At 35.4% G+C, this 20,665-nt stretch overlaps 2 protein-coding genes across 2 annotated transcripts; one reads left to right on the top strand and one right to left on the bottom strand.

Annotated features, from left to right (window-relative positions):
- Nucleotides 1-7,819: 7,819 nt before the first annotated feature.
- LOC114537741 lies at nt 7,820-10,034 on the bottom strand. The gene is made up of 4 exons (XM_028558833.1): nt 9,699-10,034; nt 9,152-9,335; nt 8,352-8,455; nt 7,820-8,143 (listed from the first exon to the last, which is right to left on the bottom strand). The coding sequence occupies exons 1-4, from the start codon at nt 10,032-10,034 to the stop codon at nt 7,820-7,822; spliced, it is 948 nt and encodes a 315-aa protein (XP_028414634.1).
- A 7,128-nt stretch (nt 10,035-17,162) lies between these two features.
- Nucleotides 17,163-20,114, top strand: LOC114537742 (the record flags this gene model as incomplete). Its single annotated transcript, XM_028558834.1, has 4 exons — nt 17,163-17,425; nt 18,012-18,190; nt 19,277-19,364; nt 19,838-20,114. Coding segments are annotated over exons 1-4 (798 nt in total), but the record flags the coding sequence as incomplete, so codon positions are not given.
- Between the last annotated feature and the right edge of the window lie 551 nt (nt 20,115-20,665).

The following is a 20,665-nucleotide window of genomic DNA, read 5'->3' on the forward strand; positions in this document are numbered from 1 at the left end:
GAGTCAAGAATGAACAGTGATCTTATATGTATAAATGAATAGCTACTAGCCAATAAACTGAGCCTTAATGTAACAAAAACAGAATTTATACTTATTGGCCTAGCTCGCAAACTAAATAATATTATTACACAGCCAGATCTCAAAATAAATCAAGCAAAAATTAAACAAGTCTATAAAGCTACCGTACTTGGGGTAGAGCTTGATGATAAATTATCTTGGAATGAATATATTAACATTAAAGTGGCCAACAAAGTTACTTCGGGAATAGGAGCCATTAGGAAAATTCGTGATTTTGTAAACCGAGACACTTTAATTTCAATTTATAATGCCTTAATCAATCCTCATTTTGACTATTGTAGCGAGGTGTGGGATACCATGGGTATCGGTCTTTCAAACAGGTTGCAAAAACTTCAGAATAGAGCTGCAAGGGTAATCATGAACTTTATTAATGATATTTCTGGACCAGAAGCAATAAAAGCACTAGGATGGGAAAATCTGGAGACTGGTCGAGCCAAGTCTAAAGCTAAAACAATGTATAAGGTTCTAAATAATTCAATTAACAAAAAATCCAGACTGAACAAGAAAAATTCAAACAAGTGAGGTCAATGGCTGAATTGCATGAGACATCCGGGATTCTGGTCCAGATATGGAATATACGGACCACGGTTCTGATATGGGTTTTTACGGACCGCTCGTCAACCAATCAGAATAGAGGATTTTAAAAAGCCATAAAATAATATACACTTAATGTATGCTCCCGAGGGAAATAGTGAGTTTTGTTTTCCCAAGAGTCTGAATGTTTCCCGAGACGAAGTCGAGGGAAACATTGAGACTCGAGGGAAAACAAAACTCACTATTTCCCGAGGTAGTGTACATTAAGTGTTTTGTTATATAGGAACAAAAACATTTAAAAAAGAAACCCACTTCACTTTGTTATGACAAGAAGCGGGCAACAATTTTTCACTTGTTTCCCTGGCGGGAAACATTGCATTTATTTAAAGTCATGTGACTACGAATGAACCAATCACATTTAAGATACACAGAACCAATATAACAAAACCAATTATTCTCCTCAATCTGTCGTATATGACTAATAGCTGACTAGTAACTCCGCGCAGCGCGCCTCGTCGGCTATAAGATATACGACTCGAGTTCGCAGAGTAGCTGTTATCAGAATATCATGTATCTCGTTATTTGATTCTACCATTTTAACTTATATCAGTTCTATATGATTAGGTATTAGAAAATAACAGGCATTGGTATCGCAATTTTCTGATTTTTTTAGTGTAGTAAATTATAAATTAATAATAGAATAAAATAAAAATTTTCCGAAGTAAAAACAGGGATGATGCGATTAAATATTGCTGTTATATATAGGCTATAACTGTTTTTACAGTTCCTGCTTGCTTCCAAACTTGGCAACTCATTATGTGATGCATGTATATTATATTGTAAACTGGCATCATATTGTGTTCCATTTCAGTTCAAGTACCAAGCCAGGTTTGAGTCGTGGACAAATCACTCATAGAACAACGATGATCTGGATTAACGCAGTTATTCTTATATCGACCAAAGTTATCCTCGCCGTTGCCATTTCTTCCATCATCGCCACATGGAATACTGGATGGATTATAACTGCAATTTTCGTTATGGCTTTTGAAGGAATCGTGATGAAATGGTCTCGTTTGTTGATCATCTCTTTGAATTAAGAAAGCACGGCAATTTGTCGCCCCGCTAGTAGAGCACTCGTTTCCGCGAACATTTACGAACTCAACATTCATGCATTTACTAGCACTCACAGTTAAAATATCAACTTGAGTTTTTAAGCCTTCGATATAATCAGTCTTGTTGAGACCATCTATGTCATATCGACAAGTCATCCGCCATTTTGAAGAATCGTTCTGTATGGAGTGCATTCTAGCCTTCGACAGGCGGTAAAATTCCCAGTTTGGGGTTGTGGCATTTTTAGGATCGTTTCTGATAAAAGGATTCTGAAACTCTGCTCTCTTTCCAAATTTATAGGACTGGATGAGTGTCCAAGATACTGTAATATTATCAGCCGACTTAACGAAATTGCAAAATACTGGAAAGGGTTGATTCTCGTCATCCACGATAGTGTAATGCCCCGAGACTGGTGGGTCATAGCTACCACTAACGTATCTACGGCATGACTTGATTGGCTGTTCACAATGGCTTCCGTGATAGCCTGGGGCACAGTCACATGTGAAACGTGGCGAATGCAGGATGTCAGAAGGATAGCTTGGTTTACACACTCCAGCGTTGAGACAAGGTTGTGAGGTCAGACAACAGTTTGTGTCTTGAAGGCAGTCCTTCTTTGAACCGTTTTAAATTAAGAATTTCAAACGCATTATAATATTGCACGGAAACCTAATGTTAGCCTGAAAATTCTGAAGATCTATTTGAATACTCAAGACAAGATAAAGTCAATGGACTGAAATATTGCCCTCATAAATAATTACTATTATACAAAACATGTATTAATGAAACCAGACCTCACAAACAAGTTGTTGATTTCTTTTGAAGGCGAAATAGCTACATTCTTCCATTTTGTCTTCCATCTTGAGAGACACGTTATGAGAAAAACACAAACTACAAGTATTATCTTCGTCACACATCCGGAGCGCCCGACACGTGCAATTTTTCAGACACTTTGCAAGACAACTTCCAATCGTCGTCTCTGATGTATTTTGAAAACTACAGTTATAAGGAATTTTGTCTTGAATCTCTGTCACTCTGTAAAGAGCTTCATTCTGTACGATGTTCAACATTATCACTACGAAGCCGATGAACGATCTAAAGACATTATTAATATTATTGAATTTTTTTTAGGTTTTTTTAGGTTATCTTTCGAATTTTCCGCATGGCATTGATTCACATATATGATTCATTGAATTGCAAACTTGCTGCAATAGTTCATCATCGATCTTTTAAACGTTTATACCCACAAAAACGTTTGCTTTCCAATTGCGGTCAACATCTCGTGGATTTATATGTTCAATGCCTATTTATACCTGTAATAATTATTTAACTACTATAATTTAACGAGCGACAAGAGATGTTGAGGACGATCAACAAAATCTATTTAATATTACCTGATTCCGTTCAGCATCCTGCGAGAAACTGTAGAGAAATTCTGACTTTCTTCGTGACTTCGCGTGAAGAAACCGTACTCTCTACCTGATGTGTGATATATTTCAAAATAAGTAAAATTTGGAATTATTACGTAAACTTCATAAATATAAATTAGGAATTTACTGCTGATAAAAAGTTGTTGGAATTTTTCCACTCACAATCTCCTAGTTTTAGACAACACCATGCATGTATTTCGTGATTTCTTGTTGTTATGACACGAGAAAGTTCTCCTCAGAAATCTACATAACAACGATGGGGATGCTGTAAAACAATAACTATGACTGATTGACGGACAGACTGAGTAATTTTATTTTTCATCAATCTTCACAATACTGCATGCAGATGTTTTTGGAAACTTTGGAGTAAGGTCATCACAAAACATCAGATCCTCTCAGAGGAAGTTTGCGAACTATATTTAGACGCACATCGAAAAATTTCAGAGGGGTCCTACGTTCGGGACCCGATAATTGATTGCACTGAGTGTGTACATGTTTCTATTTGATAAGAAAAGCAATATTACAAGACATGCAGATTGTTGAAACAACTATTTTGTGATTGGTTGTCTGACTTGTCTCACTGTTTATCTCGATTAGTTTTCTCAGATTCACAAAATAAATGTCGTTGTTGACCAATTTTATATTGTTGACTGTTTTTACAGTGTAGAACTTGAAGATTTTAGCGTAACGGACAAATATCTTCCCGACGACGAGTGGTGAACGCGCTGCGAGCCCCGAGGAAAGGGTCCGAGGAAAATTTTGAAATTAACACCCATCACTCCCAATATTGTCCAGTTTTTGGCTGCAATTTCTTCTTATGGGCTGCCCCTTTTGACATTGAGCTAATGAAATTGTCCGGTGTCTGCTTGCTACAATCATAATTAATATCAAATTCCAGGAGAAGGCTGGTTTTCCGTCAGGAAAATTACCTTGCTCCGGACCGTATCGGAGAGAAAAGCTACTTTTTTATCCATGTGTCCACGAACAAAGAAACCATACCGTTCGATCCAATCCGGAGGATAATTTTCCCGACTAAAAACCAGCCTAAAGAATAAGATATTTTCAAGCCAAGGTTTGGGAATAACAATCTCTAGTTTCTTTGGCAGAGAGGGAGAACATTTTTAAATTACGATTGCTGTAGATTCACGGAGATAACAATTTCATAAACACACATCTTTTTTTGAGGCAATAGTGTCTTAGCCACAAATTTTATTGAAAAACGGCACAAGAATAAATTAAATGAATGATGTCTTTCAGATTAATTCCTGTTATGGATTTAGAAATAGCGAGTTATTTATCATGTATACTGCACGCGGAGACAAACCCACTACTAAATTATGAATCAGGATTTTAATATAGAAACGATAAAAATATGCACGCAATAATAATACTCATTACTCATTGCATATTTGATAGGAGTAGTTTTAGACAACACCATGTATTTCGTGATTTCTTGTTGTTATGACACGAGAAAGTTCTCCTCAGAAATCTATAAATAGCTTCCCTCTCTTCCTGTGTTAAAATAATCTGTTGAACGCAAAATGTTATTAATGACATCTTGTTGAAATTTAATGTCATTTTAGAGACACTCTCCCATTAAACTTTCATGATTAAAATTTTCCACAGCGGGAGAGAGCGACAATTTGTAGCTTTCCGATGACAACGTTCTCGTGTCGACGTGTCCTAACCACAGGAAATTGTAGAATAATTTGAAGTTCGAAATAAAAATTATATCCATGAATATATCGATGACAAATCGTCATTATATGATCATTTACCTTTCGTCTTAACTTTAGAAGGTTATAGAATATAAGTTGTTATAAGTGTATTTGTAAGAAATTACAAATAAGAATGAACGATGATTGCGGGTCGTGCATCATAATTTTTCACAATTTCGTATGAATCGAAGCAAGAGGCAAGATTTGAAGTCGTCGTTACCATTGTACAAAAGTCAATGTACAAAAATGTAATATGATCGTAGGTATAAACAACGATGAGGGTATAGGCAGTTACCAGGACGATTGACTTACAGACTGAATAATTATAATTTTAATTTTTCATCAATCCTCGCAATACTGCGGGTAGGTTCGCAACTCCTCGCAAGAATGGTTTTCATAGGCTGAACTTTACAATACATTTCTGTTTCAACCAATAGCATAGCTTCGTTCTTTAGAAAGCATAGAAAAGCATTATTCAAATGCACGAAAGCTTCCGAGCACTGCTACAGGATTTTGTCGTAACGTTTACATTGCAAAAAATGTAATCTAATTGTAGATGACAGGGATATGCTTTAGACAATGATTATGACTGATTGCATGACTTACAGACTGAGCGTAATTGTAATTTTTATCAATCATCACAATGCTGCAGATGTTCTTTGAAACTTTAGGCAAGGTCATGCACGTAATGGAAAAGAGATTTACAACTCTGCCTCTTCACTTTGACTGACAATATTCCCGGCGAGATAAAATTCGAGGCTCCTGTACGTATACAAATTTGTAATCTCAAACTTTTCAAAATGGGGCCCAACCATTTTATATTGACAACAAACGTTAAAATAAACTCCTCTCATTTGCTGAAGAAAGGGAACGTGTGCTTAAATTTGTGTCTGAATCCTTGATCATCTATACGCGTATTTGAGTTAAGAGCATGTGCTCGCTCCATTTTGACATTTTGTTGTTAACAAGACGCCTGCTCAAGGCGTTCACTCCGCCTGAATGCCAACTGATGTACATGATTCATCCGTGGACCGTGTAGCCCAGGGCTTCTCGGACAAAAATGAAGTTGTTTTGGGTTACCTGTAGAAATGCCAACTTCTGTCGCCCAAAACTACGACTACTAAAAGGAAAAAAGACCATGGCATTTTAAGACTCCGCTGCGCATGTACGCAGGCGGAGTAATTAAAGCATAAGAGCCATCACTGTTGTTAAACTACTCAATTTGTGGGTAACCTTTTGAATCACATACGCTGTGAGCCTGTGGCACACACTACATACACTACTCTAGTTCCCAGGCCATTCCTGGAAATCAGGATCATGTGACGTAATTAGTTATCGCTCAATTTGCGTTACCTGCTGAAGGAAGTTGAACGCTGTTTTTGCGGAGCCGCGAGAGACAATTTTACAACCCCTAAAAGAAATTACGGTAACTATTACTTTGCATGATTCTATACTGTTTAATTTTATACATTTAATGCCCTAACAAGTTAGCCCACGTATGCTATGCTATTAAAAGTACGATCGGTACACTGTTAATTCAAAAGAGTCATTTTGACTCCTTCAAAGGAGTCGTTTTCTTGACCCCAGGACGACTCCTTGAAGAGAGTCATTTTGACTCATTTTGGGTTGACACCTGTAAAGAGTCATTTTAACCCTTTAACTAGAGTCATTTTGACTACCCATGGAGTCGTTTCAAAATGACTCTTGCAAGAGTTAAAATGCGAATTAACTCCTCAAAAGTGTCGTTTTAAAAGAGTCATTTTGATTTTTGACTCTCTTTTGGCATCAATTTTACTCTTATTTGGAGTCATTTCGACTCCTTTTTGTCATCGATTTTACTCTTATTTGGGGTCATTACGACTATTCTGTGGCATCAATATTACTCTTATTTTGAGTCATTCGACTCTTCTTTAGCATCGATTTTACTCTTATTTGGGGTCATTACGACTATTCTGTGGCATCAATATTACTCTTATTTGGAGTCATTGGACTCTTCTTTAGCATCGATTTTACTCTTATTTGGGGTCATTATGACTATTCTGTGGCATCAATATTACACTTATTTGGAGTCATTCGACTCTTCTTTTAGCATCAATATTACTCTTATTTGGAGTCATTCGACTCTTCTTTAGCATCCATTTTACTCCCATTTGGAGTAATTTCGACTCTTCTTAAGCATCGATTTTACTCCTATTTGGAGTCTTTTGACTCTTCTTTAGCATCGATTTTACTCTCATTTGGAGTCATTTTGACTTCTTTTTGACATCGATTTTACTCTTATTTGAAGTCATTTCAACTCTTCCTTGGCATCAATTTACTCTTATTTGGGGTCATTTGAATTCTTCTTTAGCATCGTTTTTGCTCTTATTTGGAGTCATTTTGACTCCTTTTTGACATCGATTTTACTCTTATTCGGGGTCATTACGACTATTCTGCGGCATCAATTTCACTATAGTACTGTACACCAATATTAGTTTCATGAAGTTTGCATAAAATACAAAAGCAGAGTTTGAGTAAACGATGTTTAATAATGTATGTGCAGTGAGTATTACAGCATACACACAATACATTCCGCAAATCTGTTTCTTTTAAAAAAAGTAATTATATAATAAATATCTATATATAAGCATGCAGGCTTTAAAATATCGGCCAACAGACCATCTGTCAAATGTCCGGTGTCTTTAAAAAATGAGTCGGATATACATTTTTAAAATTAAAATATGGTAAATGGCCATATGTTTAGTCAACCTCGTACCATCCTCGACCCTCAATTTTCCTATTGGTCGGACAGAACACACAGTGCTTTTCTCGCTATACGTCGCACAATTCACGAATGGGTCAAATCTCCGCGACCGGCCGATATTTTAAGGTCTGCAAATATAGGTATAATAAATATTTCAAAAAATATAAACATATTTAAACATATATAATACCGTATTAAAGTTCCAATGATTACTCATTGTTTTGTTCGATGGCCATCATAGCATGCACTACCTCCGTCACTCGTACTGGCATTTTAGAAGGTTCAATGCTTAACATTGCATGCTCAAGGAAAATCATGACGTTTTTGACCATGGTGTAGTCAAAATCATACACATAATAACACGATATCAACGCAACTAAAGCATCCACAAGTTTGTCGTCTTTACTCAGGTCACACAGCAATTTATGTTCCCCTGCAATGTAGATTAGATCTAGATGATAAAGATCTAACCCACTCAATAAAACGATGGGCGAAATTGCGTTTTTAATCAAAGCATCCATGTTATCGTTGGTCTAAAAAAGAAAATGTCAAATTAGATAATAGATGTGTTTGAACGGTTTAGTAGAGGCATCTGTATGAAAGGGGGTGGGTTTTTTAGGGGGTTTGATGGAACTTCTAAAGCTTGTTTTTTAATGCAATTACTTTACTACTGTACAAATGCCATTGGTCAATAAAAATCTTTTGGGATTGACAGTCAATACAACTTTTAGTACAGATTACCTTTAGTAGCATGAGGACCTTCTCTTCCCCGCTGTTCTTCCTTCCACCCCCACACCGTAGTAGGTAATTAGTAATGGCGAAAATTGCTGTTCTGTGGTTGCACTCTAAAAATTAAAAACACAGAAAGGCCCCAGAAATTAATGCTGAAGACAAGTAACTCAGTAGCATGTTAACTGTTATGCGCCTGCAACGCTTACTAAATTTACATATATTATACTCCGGCAACTTTATAGCCAAGAAGACCATGAAGATGAAGTCTCTCTAAAAAATATATTGCGTTTCATCTTAAAATGTACTGAATATCATAAATATGTAAAATTCAAAATTGTTGCACACACACTTTAACGAGGGGTGTATAAAAATATGGCTCCAACAGAGAGTATTTAGGGCAGGTCCTTAGTTGTAAGAAAAGGTTTGTGGCGGTTTCTAAATTCTTTTCGAAAGAATATGTCTTTAAGTCTTCGAAACGATTTTCGATTATTTTTTTGAGTTGATTACGATTCGAGGGAAAGGCTCATAGACACGTACTGTACAACTCTGACCAATAATTTTCTCTCCAGAGAGAAAACGGGAAAGAGGGATGCATCTTTCTCCCAATAGTCCGCGCATTTTCGGGATTTGGCATGGCATAATTACCGGATAAAGTCTTTGAAACGTCTGTGATTTTAAAAAGTATTCGAAAGTCTTTAAATCTATTTAGTCTTTGCATGAGACTATACGAAGTTTCCTTGTCAGAGATTTGACTTAATATATAAATTGCATTATACAAAACGCTTAATTTAATGGTCAAGTTATGTTACCGGTTGGACTGAGTTTATCTTCAGAAATCGCCGAGTCCATCTCTTCCACCAATTTCTTGAATGAGGACTTTTCACTCTTCTGTACATAGGATAATATTTTTGGAAGCCATGTATCAATTAAGCGTTCCTTCATTAATCTTGTGACATCTTTGTCCCCCATGACTCGGCACATTTCTTGCTTCAGCTTTAAATAATGAATACAAAATAGATTTTGTTAAATTTAACTTGAACTATGCATGCTTACTATATAGCCATGTTGTTGCTATGAAATAAATTGACACATGACATGAAAAGGTAAAGAGATTTTTTTAAAATAAGGTAACGTCATGGTCATATGGTAAATATTTAAAAAATAATTCAAAATTGCTTATTCGAAATATTTTCTGCATTTCAAACTAATTTAAAAAGACATTTCATCCAGTTATAACTCGCCCGATGATGAGTGAACATATATATTGCTCTAAAACTGTGAAGGATGCAAAAAAAGTAGATATAAAATGCATTAGCAATTTCCTAGAAGAAAATTTTGTTCAGATTATTATCTTACATGAATATGTTGCAGCAATGGAGGAAAGAGTTTCAACAAACTATCCACGCTCTCGGTCCCTTCAAGAATCATTTTTCGTCTGACAGGATATGTTGATGACATCAGTGACTTTACCAAGGTTTGATCTGGACGTGCAATTCGGCAGATTTTCTTTAGTTGCTGAGTCTTTTCCTTCATGGTATCTTCAGTTTCCCCTTCGTCAAGTGGTGGGATTTTGAGCCAAGGTTTAATATTTAATTTTATTTTCTTGACTACCGGTGTGCCAATTGATTCACCTTCAGTATTTGGCTTACAGTCTTGTGTGTGCTTTAAAGGGTTTCTCTGGAGACGTTTCATTCTGTGCTTTTTTTGTTCCCATGATCCCTAACAAATGTACACAAAAATTGAGTTGCTCTGCAAACTACTGTATGTGAATCCAATGAGGGATGCACTGGAACCGATATTTTAAGTTCCAGCCGGAACTGACTAGAACCGAAGAAAAGTTCGGGCAAAAGCGGAACTGAATTTGTTAAGTATTTATGGTCATGTTTACTTTGTCTACTTGCAAAACAGTTCTCAATGGAATCAAGACATCAGTGGATCAAGGCATTACAATTGTTGTAAAAAATAAATATTTCAGTAAATTGCAAATTTTCATAGTAGTGATAGTAATTAACATCTTTTTTTGTCTTCTCACGCACACCAATGTGCATGCACCTATGTACTGTATGTCAAGAACACTAGGTGGTTGTTATAATTCAGATTAAGTATGGTGAGAATTATAATTGACTGAAAAACTCTGCAGTCTTTGTACAGAACAATCTTTGGGTGGTCATCGTTCCTGGAAACGTCAAATACTGTAGTGTCCTCTATTTTTAAATTCCCCCCAATATGATTGACATTTTTTAAGTACTGTGTGAACATGTTGTACAATACCGTATTTCGTACACTCAATTGCTTAATCACTTACCCACTCAGTTGATGTAGAACAAATTTTTGGATCTTTCAGAAATGGGTATTTGGCAACAATCTTTTGGGCAATTATTTGCCTTTCTGCTTCTGTTGGGTATCTAGTATGGGTTGAAATGAGAGTACAGATATCTCTGTTAACTCATTGCGTTGATTTCCATTCAAATTCTAGAAGCTAGTCCCATCTCAACATTAACCGAAAACTACAACAAAATAACAAAGCCGTGGTTATAAATTATTAATAGTTGAAATGTTGTTTTTTCCTGTTGAGATATGCACTAAAGAATATAACATTGCAATACAACAATACATTGTATTGTATAAAAACATCCTTTGTTAGTATACCAACCTTGTCGGGAATTTCAAAAACCCATCCAAACTTAACATTTTTCTCACCAGACCTTCCTCGCCTTGTTGATGTTGCAGTAAATGAACATGGGGTCTAATACAATGCAATAACATATGCTAATGTTATGTATAAAATTAATACACACTACTGTACTGTTATGTTATTTTAGTGTAAAATAACTGGAAATTGATTGCAATTTAAAGAGTGATCTGCAATTTTCACAATATCTTCAATAACTAGGCCAAAACAATGTACATGCAGTCAATATTGCACAATCAATTATTCATTAATTTGACTAAGTATTTAAACTGTGAATTAATTACCCAATAAGCTCCCTGGAGAGCTTCCCGTTAACAAGTAAAATTAATCGCCTGACATTTGTAAAAAAAAACGCACTGGGGCGCATTGCTAGTTAATGGTTAATATCAATTCACTATAGTTCTGTAATTGGTTGTTCCAGAATCCCCAACCCCCACGGAGGAAATTTTCATCTGTCCAAAGGAGGAGGAGAAGCAACTTTGAATTTCCTAAGATGTACTAAGGATGCTTAAAGAGGAGGGAGGAGTAATTTTCCTTTTCTCTGTGATGGAGGTGTTGACCTTTTCTGGAATGTTATATAATAATTATCAGTACCTTAGGAATCTCATCTACTGTAAAATTTGATGGGGAACCTTCTGTAGGAACCTCTGGAGATATTGGTTCTATCATCCTATGACAACTGGGAGTTGTTCCAATTTTTGCCGAGGGTGGGTTTGCGATTCTGTGGGAAGGGGTCATAGTTTCTGCATCATCTGTATGACTATCTATGACAATTGCACAAGGTTGTTTACTTTGGACAGGCATACCATTTCCATCAAAGTCTAGGAGTTAAATAATTTAGCTGTGTCAGGAAATATAGTAGGTTTCTTAGAAAATACTGTATATCATATGTTAGTATAATGCCAGAGCTTTCAAAGTAATCCAGCCCCACTGGCAGCGCTAGTGAACAACACCAATTCTTAGCGTACATTGCAATGACAAGTGCATGATGTCACTGCATATGTGGTATTTCGGACCTGAATCGAAGGAGCTATATTTCATCCAGAGTACAGGTTGATGGGTGTCTGGGCAATGGTCACATGATCCATCCGTTCTTGATCATATTTTGCACTTATTTTTTCTTTATCATTTTGTTGCACCCTTTTTTGTAATTATTAATGGTGCAGTCCATCAATAATATCATTTTTTACAAATCTGAATTTGTTTGGAAATCATTTTGAGAGTAATTCAGTAATCGCATCTTGTTTTTTGTTGCCATAGCATGATAGCAACGTCGAGTTTTGTAGCTCAAATTATGAGCTGTTTTACGACAAAAAATATTACTTTTATAATGAATAATATAAAAAATTAATCGAGAAAGTCAATTTAAACTTTTTGATCCTTCGAGAGGCTAATTATTTGGAAAAACAGACAAAAAGAGAGCATTTGTTAACTCAATATAAATATACTGGCAGACCTGGCTTGTTTCTTTTGACCACAAAGTCCGGAATCTCTTTACTTCTTTTATGCCTTTGATCATACGCTCAATCATCCACATCTCCAACTCAAAAAAATCCTTTCCATTTATAGATTCACCTATTTAAATATTTAACAAAGAAAATACAATAAGATTTTGAAAAACAGTCTATTCAAAGCATTTTAAAACTTACCCTCGAAACCTTTTACAACAGTCTCGTCGAAGTTGTTTTTACGTAACCAGTCGATTACTTCATGAGGAAAAGAGTCTTTTGAGAGTTTCTCATTCATTTTGTCAGTAAAAAATGAATAGATAAATATTAAATGAGATTATATTTATTTAAAGAAAAGCGTGACACAAACCCAGCCGCCCAGACAGCTAAACGACGAGAGAAGTCACGTCAGCTGTCAGCACGACCGCGCTCCACATCCGGGAGTCTTGTAAATAGTTCCAAAAAAGGCAATGTTCTCCTTTTATATCTAAATTTAAAATTTATGCCACCCGAATCTTGCGGGTAATTTCACATTTTCCCGCCCAAAACTGTCTAATATTATAATTCCAGATTTCCAGTTTAATATCACTGACTGCAGAGAGCGATGGCTGGACGTAAAATTTAAAAAAGGAAATGTAATTCATAATTGTATTGAAAAATGGCTATGCTCTATAGCTGTGAAATGTGTTCAGGCAATCGCGTGCCATTTGTTGCGCTTAATATGGCATTGATTATTAACCATTATGGGCGGTATCATCGTCACGATCCTGATTTTTTCGTCACATGCAAGGTTGGAGGTTGTACTGCATCATATAAAAAATTTGAAGGCTACAAAATCTGCGCCGTTTTCACAAAGACATCGACCAGATCCCTATTAACAAAGAAGGAGATGTAGATGATGTGGTGAATGGTGAAGAAGACATTCAAGACGATCAATGCCGTATGATGATTCATGATCATGAGGAGACCATTGGCTATCATCATGTCGACTTGAAAAGGCAGAACGCATTGTTTCTACTGAAGACTAAGGAAATGTATCGGTTAACACAAACGGCGACTGATGCACTTGTCTCTTGCACAACGTCCATTGTTAAGAACTCTATTGAACAGTTGAAAAATAGGGTTACAAAATGCTTAGACAACGTTGGAATGCTACTCGGTGACATTCCTGGACTGGAAAATATGTTCAGACAAGATAGTAATGAGAGCAACCCTTTCAATGGCCTTCAAACCAAGACAGAACAGAAGTGTTATTTTCGAGATAATTTTGGGCTTGTGGTAAGTCCATTGATATAAATTTGTAGCTAGCTCTTGTATCACACACTCCTTTTATGAATACCCATTTTTAATGCACCCATCAATGTTAAGCCCGGGGCCGGGGAGATCAGGCGTACATATTTGGGGTATTTGATTTTTTGGGCAAATATTTTATTAATTCCCCTGCTATCGGGCAAAAAATATTGGTCAAATGCCTTGCCAATTTGCAATAAATTTTAATAATAACAGTAATTTGGTTCATGTTGCCCATACTCAGTCCCAAAATGCTAATCAAAATCCCCAGGGCAAGGATGCAATTGATTATCAAATACCCCACATTCCTAGTACATTAAATCATGAAATGCTCAATGATCCTATTTTTAAATTTTTGGAATTCATGCCCCCCCCCCTTCTCCACAGGTGTTTAAACCCTAATCCTAGGCAGAATTCCACTCTTGAATATGGGCAGAGCTGCTCATACTTATATCTGGATATACAGACCCATACACCTAGTTTATATATACAGCTATATTTCTGCCCCAAAAATACCTTAACCCACTAATGCCCATTGCATTCTTCAATATTTTGCTCTCTCTATAATGCCAGGTAACTATATTGTCTCGCATATATGTATGGAGTAAAATTCTCTGGATTTTAAACAGTTAGAGTAGTACAATATTACTGTATGTTACTACTGTACTCTTAGTGTTATTCCAGAGAATTTTACTATATAGATAACATTAAATGCAAGACAATATAGTTTGTGTACCAAGTTTATACAGCTAGCACAATACCATTATATCAGTGTTTTCATATTGAACCTATAGGACCCTGAAAGATATATTCTGGGACATAATCATGTTCAAGTTAGATCTCTGTCCATAGAAAAAGAAGTGCAAAGTTTGATGAAATGGTGATCATTCCTTTGCTAAAAAGCCTTGAGGCAATGCTGAATGACCCTCTATTCTTTATGGGTAAATATTATAGTTTTGGACGGTAATGTCACATAATTGTCACAATTATCCGTAGATCTTTATTATCCATAAACTCTTTTATTTAACATAAACTAGAAATACATACCTGCAGCAACCCCTTGCTTTTTAACCAAGAACGCAACTTCATTTCGGGACATGAAGTATTGGTAGACTGTTGTCATAGCAGCATAGCATTTTTATTCTTTCTGTATCTTTCAAAAAGTGTGAAAATATACTAATGAAAAAATATCAGTTTTAATCACAACATTTGTCATTAATTTGCTTTTAGATAAAGCATTCACATAAAAGCAGACAACCTGGTTCGAATTTGTGACTTCTGCGATGGTGAGTTATTCCAAAGGCATCCACTGTTTTCAAAAGACAAGAGTGCGCTGCAAATCATTCTCTATTATGACGATGGAATGTGTCAACCCTCTGGGAGCAAGACCAAGAAGCACAAATTAGGTATGTACAAAGTACGTACATTGACAATTAAGTAAAATTATCTGGGATGCATTGTGGCTTGATGTGTAAATATTGTTGTGTTCCGGCATTTGTTGAGAGGAACAGTTCAAATATGTGATGCAATTGAGCTATGTTGTCAATGTTGTGCTAGGGTGTTGTCAAGCTGTCGCCAATGCGTTTACAAGCTGCTCTGTGATCATTAATTGTGATTGGCCAATCCAATTTATATTCAAATTGTTGCTTCAATGCGTCACTACTTGACTGCCTTTTGCAGTATACATATATTGCCTTATATGTATGCAATAAACATACGCAAGCATAAGAAATAATTATGAACTACTGTAAGATATGCATGCATGCCGTTTGTCATCAGAAAAATAGGAGTTTCAAAGGCTGCATCATGCTAATATTGTTCCCATTTTCACCATAAAGTATGTGTGACTGATGTTTATATTGGATCAATCACCCATTTGTTTTATAATAAACTTTACTCTTTATTTTCTAGGACTGTTTTACTATACATTGGGTAACATTAGTCCTGTACATCGTTCCCAACTAAAGTCCATTCAGTTGTTAGCTATTGTGAAAAGGCCACTGATAATTAAATATGGTATGAATGCTATTTTGGCACCCATTATGGAGCAGGTCTTGGAGCTCGAGCAAGATGGTGGTTACCAGTTCACTATAAAGGGTGTGAAAGAATCATTTGCTGGGACAATAGCATTTGTCTCTGGTGATAATTTAGGATCACAAGAACTGGGAGGCTTCAAAGTTGGACCTGGCTCCCATCTTAAATGTAGAGACTGTTTAGGTAAAACTGAAGATATTAAAACAAAGGTAGTGTATATATGTATAATTAATTATCTACGTTGTATATAACCTGAATGTCAGGCCTTTATTTTTTCGCCTTAACGCTAAAAGGTGAAAAGCGTTAAGGAGAAAAAAAAAAAGGCCTGACATTCACGTTACATTGTATCCCATATGGTTACTTAAGAGTACTCAACATTGTAGAGATTAGAGCAAAAGACGTTACTGACATATGCTGTAGTTACTGACACTGCATGTACCTCAGATACTCACTTTTTGCACTTTTCTGGTACATTTGTAAATTCATGAATGATATATCCTTTGAAATTCAGAAACGTTGCCCTCACCGTCCTATGTGTGCTTTTCCATTTGGACTATTGCTGGGTATACCAGTGTACTTTACTTTATTCTAAATCTTTACTAACATATGCAATAAATGTCCTTTTTTTCAGTTTCGAGAAGACCAGTTTGTTCTACGTACTGCAGATGAGCATGATGATCAGTGTGACGAGATTGATGAAGATCCTACTTTGGCTTCAACTTATGGCATAAATTTCCGCTCAGCTTTGTGCCAGTCCAGGTACTTCCATGTCATTGGTGGATTACCAGGTGACTCAATGCATGACATATTGGAAGGTTGCCTTCAGTATGAGGCTAAAGAGCTTTTGAAGTACCTAATTCAGGAGCGGAAATATTTCAATCTTCAATACCTGAATTCCAGTCTGGAGAGTTTCGATTTCGGATACCAAAATGAGAAGAATAAACCATCGGTGATTTCAGATGCAACCCTGAATTCAGATAGCAACAATCTTCATCAAAAAGGTATGTACCATAATTAAATTAATAAAGATCACATGCCTGGATTTGAAGATGATATGATTTGATTTTTTATTGATATTTGGTCTCCTTCGTCGAACGCAATAAAGCACATTTGGTACTATGTATGGTTATGTTTCCCTGACACAGCCTGACAACAACCTCAGCTGCATCCCTATATATAGTGATACATCAATCTCAAGAACACCATATGGCGTATTTTCTAGAATATGGCAAATTGTCAGATTCATGTAACTGAAACATACAACATTGATTAGTTTGTTGTGAAATGAACTTTTAATTTGCAAACTATACAGTAGTATTTCATAAGAATAACATATAAAATAACTTTTTTCCTGTAGCATCTCAGATGTGGTGCCTGGGTAGATTTTTACCGATGATTGTTGGAGCTAAAGTTCCAGAGAATGATGAGAAATGGCAGCTATATCTAAAGATGTTGGATATAACTGATATTGTGTTCTCTCCTGTAACAAGTGCAAATCAAGCTGCTTATCTAGCCCAACTAATAGAAGAACACCACAAAGAATTTACAGTGTTGTACCCGAACTGCTCTATCATACCCAAAATGCACTATATTGTCCACTACCCAAGTGCTATGATCAGGTAAAACTAAACTTGTATATATTTGTTGAGTTCCTGGCTGATGTACAGTGTTGTGTTTCATTTAGTGCTAGTGAGTCATTGCGCTTTTTTTTGAATAGAAAAATTATATCACAGCTCCAATAAACCTCATAGAAACAAATAAATAATTGAAGTGAGAATCGGGTTCGTTTTTACTATATACCCAAGTAGTATTAACTGCTGAACACACTGTAGAAGTTGTCACAAGGCTAATTGACAGCTCCGAAAACAACATTGTTCATTTAACAGTAATGTCTGTACTGAGATAGCTCAGCTTCCGCAGTGGGGGCAATGATGTTTCCCACAGATATATTACCTTTCCCCCCCGCACAATATTCACTTACAGATTGAAAACTCTCAAACAAATTGAAAAATATTAAATAATGAAACTCAAAAACGTTGTCGTTGTTCACTGTTTATTATCTCAAATGTTTCTCTCTCAAATTCCCTGAACTAGATGAACAGTAACCTTAGCTATTGTTATGTAAAAATGTCATGTATGGTTTTAAAATTTGCAGTATATATTATATACTTCAACTAATTAATAATTTGTATATATATACTTTAGGTTAGGACCAATGATAACACACTGGTGCATGAGATTTGAGGCCAAGCATCGTTATTTCAAACAACTAGCTACTGCCATTGGTAATTACACCAATCTACCATGGACATTAGCTGAACGACACCAGAGTCAGCAGTGTTATAATCTCTGCGGCATACACAAACCTATTGAGTGTGGAGCAGGTGTGTTAAAATTATATGTTAAAATTGTGTTAAGCATAAGTATGATTTTATTTTAATATATCTAGTCCACTGATTTAATAATACACTGGATAGAGCTTCCATATCCATGAAAAGTGAAGCTGGATGCTATTCGGTTTTAACCCCAAAAGGAGGAAGTAAAACTTCAAAAATGAATATGGTAAACATTTTGGGGGATTTTAAAATAAATAACAGATAAGAAAGATTGTTTACCATATTCGTACTTTCAAAGTTTACTTCCAGCTTTCGGGGACCAAATTGAGTAACATCCAGCTTCACTTTTTATAGACAAAGAAGCTCTAGCCAGTGTTTTATTACATGCATCAGTGATCCAATTACATGTATGACAATATCCTTAAAAACGATGAAAAAAGTTTTATTTTCTACACTTAATTACCCAATTACTTTACACAATATATCCACTATAACTTCAACACTGTAATGGGATTATTAGTTTTGGCAAATTCCAATTTTTTCTTCAACCTGAAAACTCTTTTTCCTATTTTTACTGACTTAATTTCAAAATAGATTTAATTTGAAGAAAAAATACCAAGTTCCTCTTAGATGTAGTGTTTTATCGTGGTTCGGACCATGGTGTCTACTATACTGAAGTGGTATCTACTACTACTATACTGCATAGTATTTCAGTGTGGAAGATGCTTTTGTATTTTGACTGTAGAAAATGGAAAAAACGATTTCACGAAATGAAATTCTTTTCTGACCTGTACTGACCTGCGTTTTTTTAAGCTTGTTACTGGGAACACACTTTTTTGTACTAACTTGGGTTGGAGGAGGTTGAATAGAGGGGGCTGGGTCTTATTGTTTCACTAGTCACTATTGTAATAAAACTAGGTTGGGTTATGTACTAGTAAAGAAAATTTGCAGATTTGTCACATCCCCTATACCAATCAATGCACAGCTCCTCCCTCTCACTCACAAACACAATTTTATCCTCTTGTCCTCCAAAACATAACGACTAGTTCAGATGACTTGAAAACATATTAGATTTAATACGTACGTTACTGTACCTTTACTGCGTATATATATTCATAAAATATCATCCCACAGGTAAACAACATGAAGCAAGCACCAGAAGCTATTTCCAACTACTTCAAGGGAAAGATGTCAACATAAATGCCCACTCACTTGTTAATGAGTAAGTTACTTTCCTTTTGGTCAAAAGCATGCATTAATTTTTATTTTAGAGCAACCTGTTGTACATATTGCTAGTAGTATGTATGACCTAGGTACAATAAAAACAGCCCAATTCTTACTTCAACTATTTATTTATTTCTATGTATAAGTTTTATTTCAGCTAAAGATAACATTTTTAATCAAAATAATGTGTGGTGTTCTACGCATGGTGCAATGTCCAATCACCATTGTCATGTTAGCCCATTAAGCTCCAGTTTAAGTTTGTAAAAAAAGATAAGTAGGGCACATTGCCAGTTAGTGGGTTAACATCAAACAAAGATTTATACTGTATGCCTTATTTTAGGAATGAATATTTTTCAACGAACGAATGAACACTTTGCTATTTTAAGAGTTTTTATCATTTATCATAATGTAATCTTTCACCCACTACTCATGGATTCGCCCTAAAATAATTTATGCATCAATTATTCTTAGAACATTGTGGATTATAATATTGGGAACAAAGTACAAAGTAGGAGCTGTTGTTCAGCATGGATTTCTGCATCTGCTACCAACATTTTCAGTTATAAAGAAAATTGTTGTTGTTGATGGTGAATTAAACAGCTGTTTTTTTATTCTTGAAAGACTACATACTATAGAGTTCAATGAACATTACCATGCATATAAGGTGGAGAAGCCTATTGATATAAGTTTAGGTATTTGCACACAAGAAGAACTTGTATCTTTTATGCCAATGCATTACACAAATCCTGTAAATTCCAATGGATCCTTTGTGAATATTAAATATGACGTTGATTTATATCAGCATGAGTAAGAATTATTAAAATGGATTTATGTACAATATATTTTATGTGTGCATATCCTGTTCCAGCTGACATTTTCAAGAAACATAAAACTTATATACAGTGTAATATATATTTTATATGTAAATATATTTTTTATATGTAAATATTTGTATATGATATTTGTGTCATAAATGAGTATTTTTTAATGTGTTGACTGGTTATTTGCTTCAAATACAAAGGATTTGTAATACATGTAACATGCCTAATGACTTCAATTTAATATATTAAACAAATTATTTGTTTTGTATATAAGTGGCTGTTATAAAAGCCAGAATGACTCTAAGAAAGAGTTCCACCACTCCAACAAAGAGTCATATGGCTCCAAGAACGAGTCACATGACTCCATGTGAACTCTATTTAAGAGTCTATTGACTCTTGCGAGAGTCTTGTGACCCTTCAAAAGAACTAAACGAATCCTCCGAATTGTCATTTTGACCCAATGTCGGAGTTAAAACGA

This window comes from Dendronephthya gigantea, unplaced genomic scaffold, assembly GCF_004324835.1.
Source record: "Dendronephthya gigantea isolate DGI-Jeju-01 unplaced genomic scaffold, DenGig_1.0 000163F, whole genome shotgun sequence".
Lineage (NCBI taxonomy): Eukaryota > Metazoa > Cnidaria > Anthozoa > Malacalcyonacea > Nephtheidae > Dendronephthya > Dendronephthya gigantea.

Bases quoted from the DNA above. Each gene is read 5' to 3' on its own strand.
- LOC114537741 (XM_028558833.1), bottom strand. From the start codon at position 10,034: ATGAAACGTCTCCAGAGAAACCCTTTAAAGCACACACAAGACTGTAAG. The intron at 8,456-9,151 runs GTAACATAACTT...TTTAATTTTTAG, and splicing joins AGATAAACTCAGTCCAACCG to AGTGCAACCACAGAACAGCA. The intron at 8,144-8,351 runs GTAATCTGTACT...TTTCTTTTTTAG, and splicing joins AGGTCCTCATGCTACTAAAG to ACCAACGATAACATGGATGC.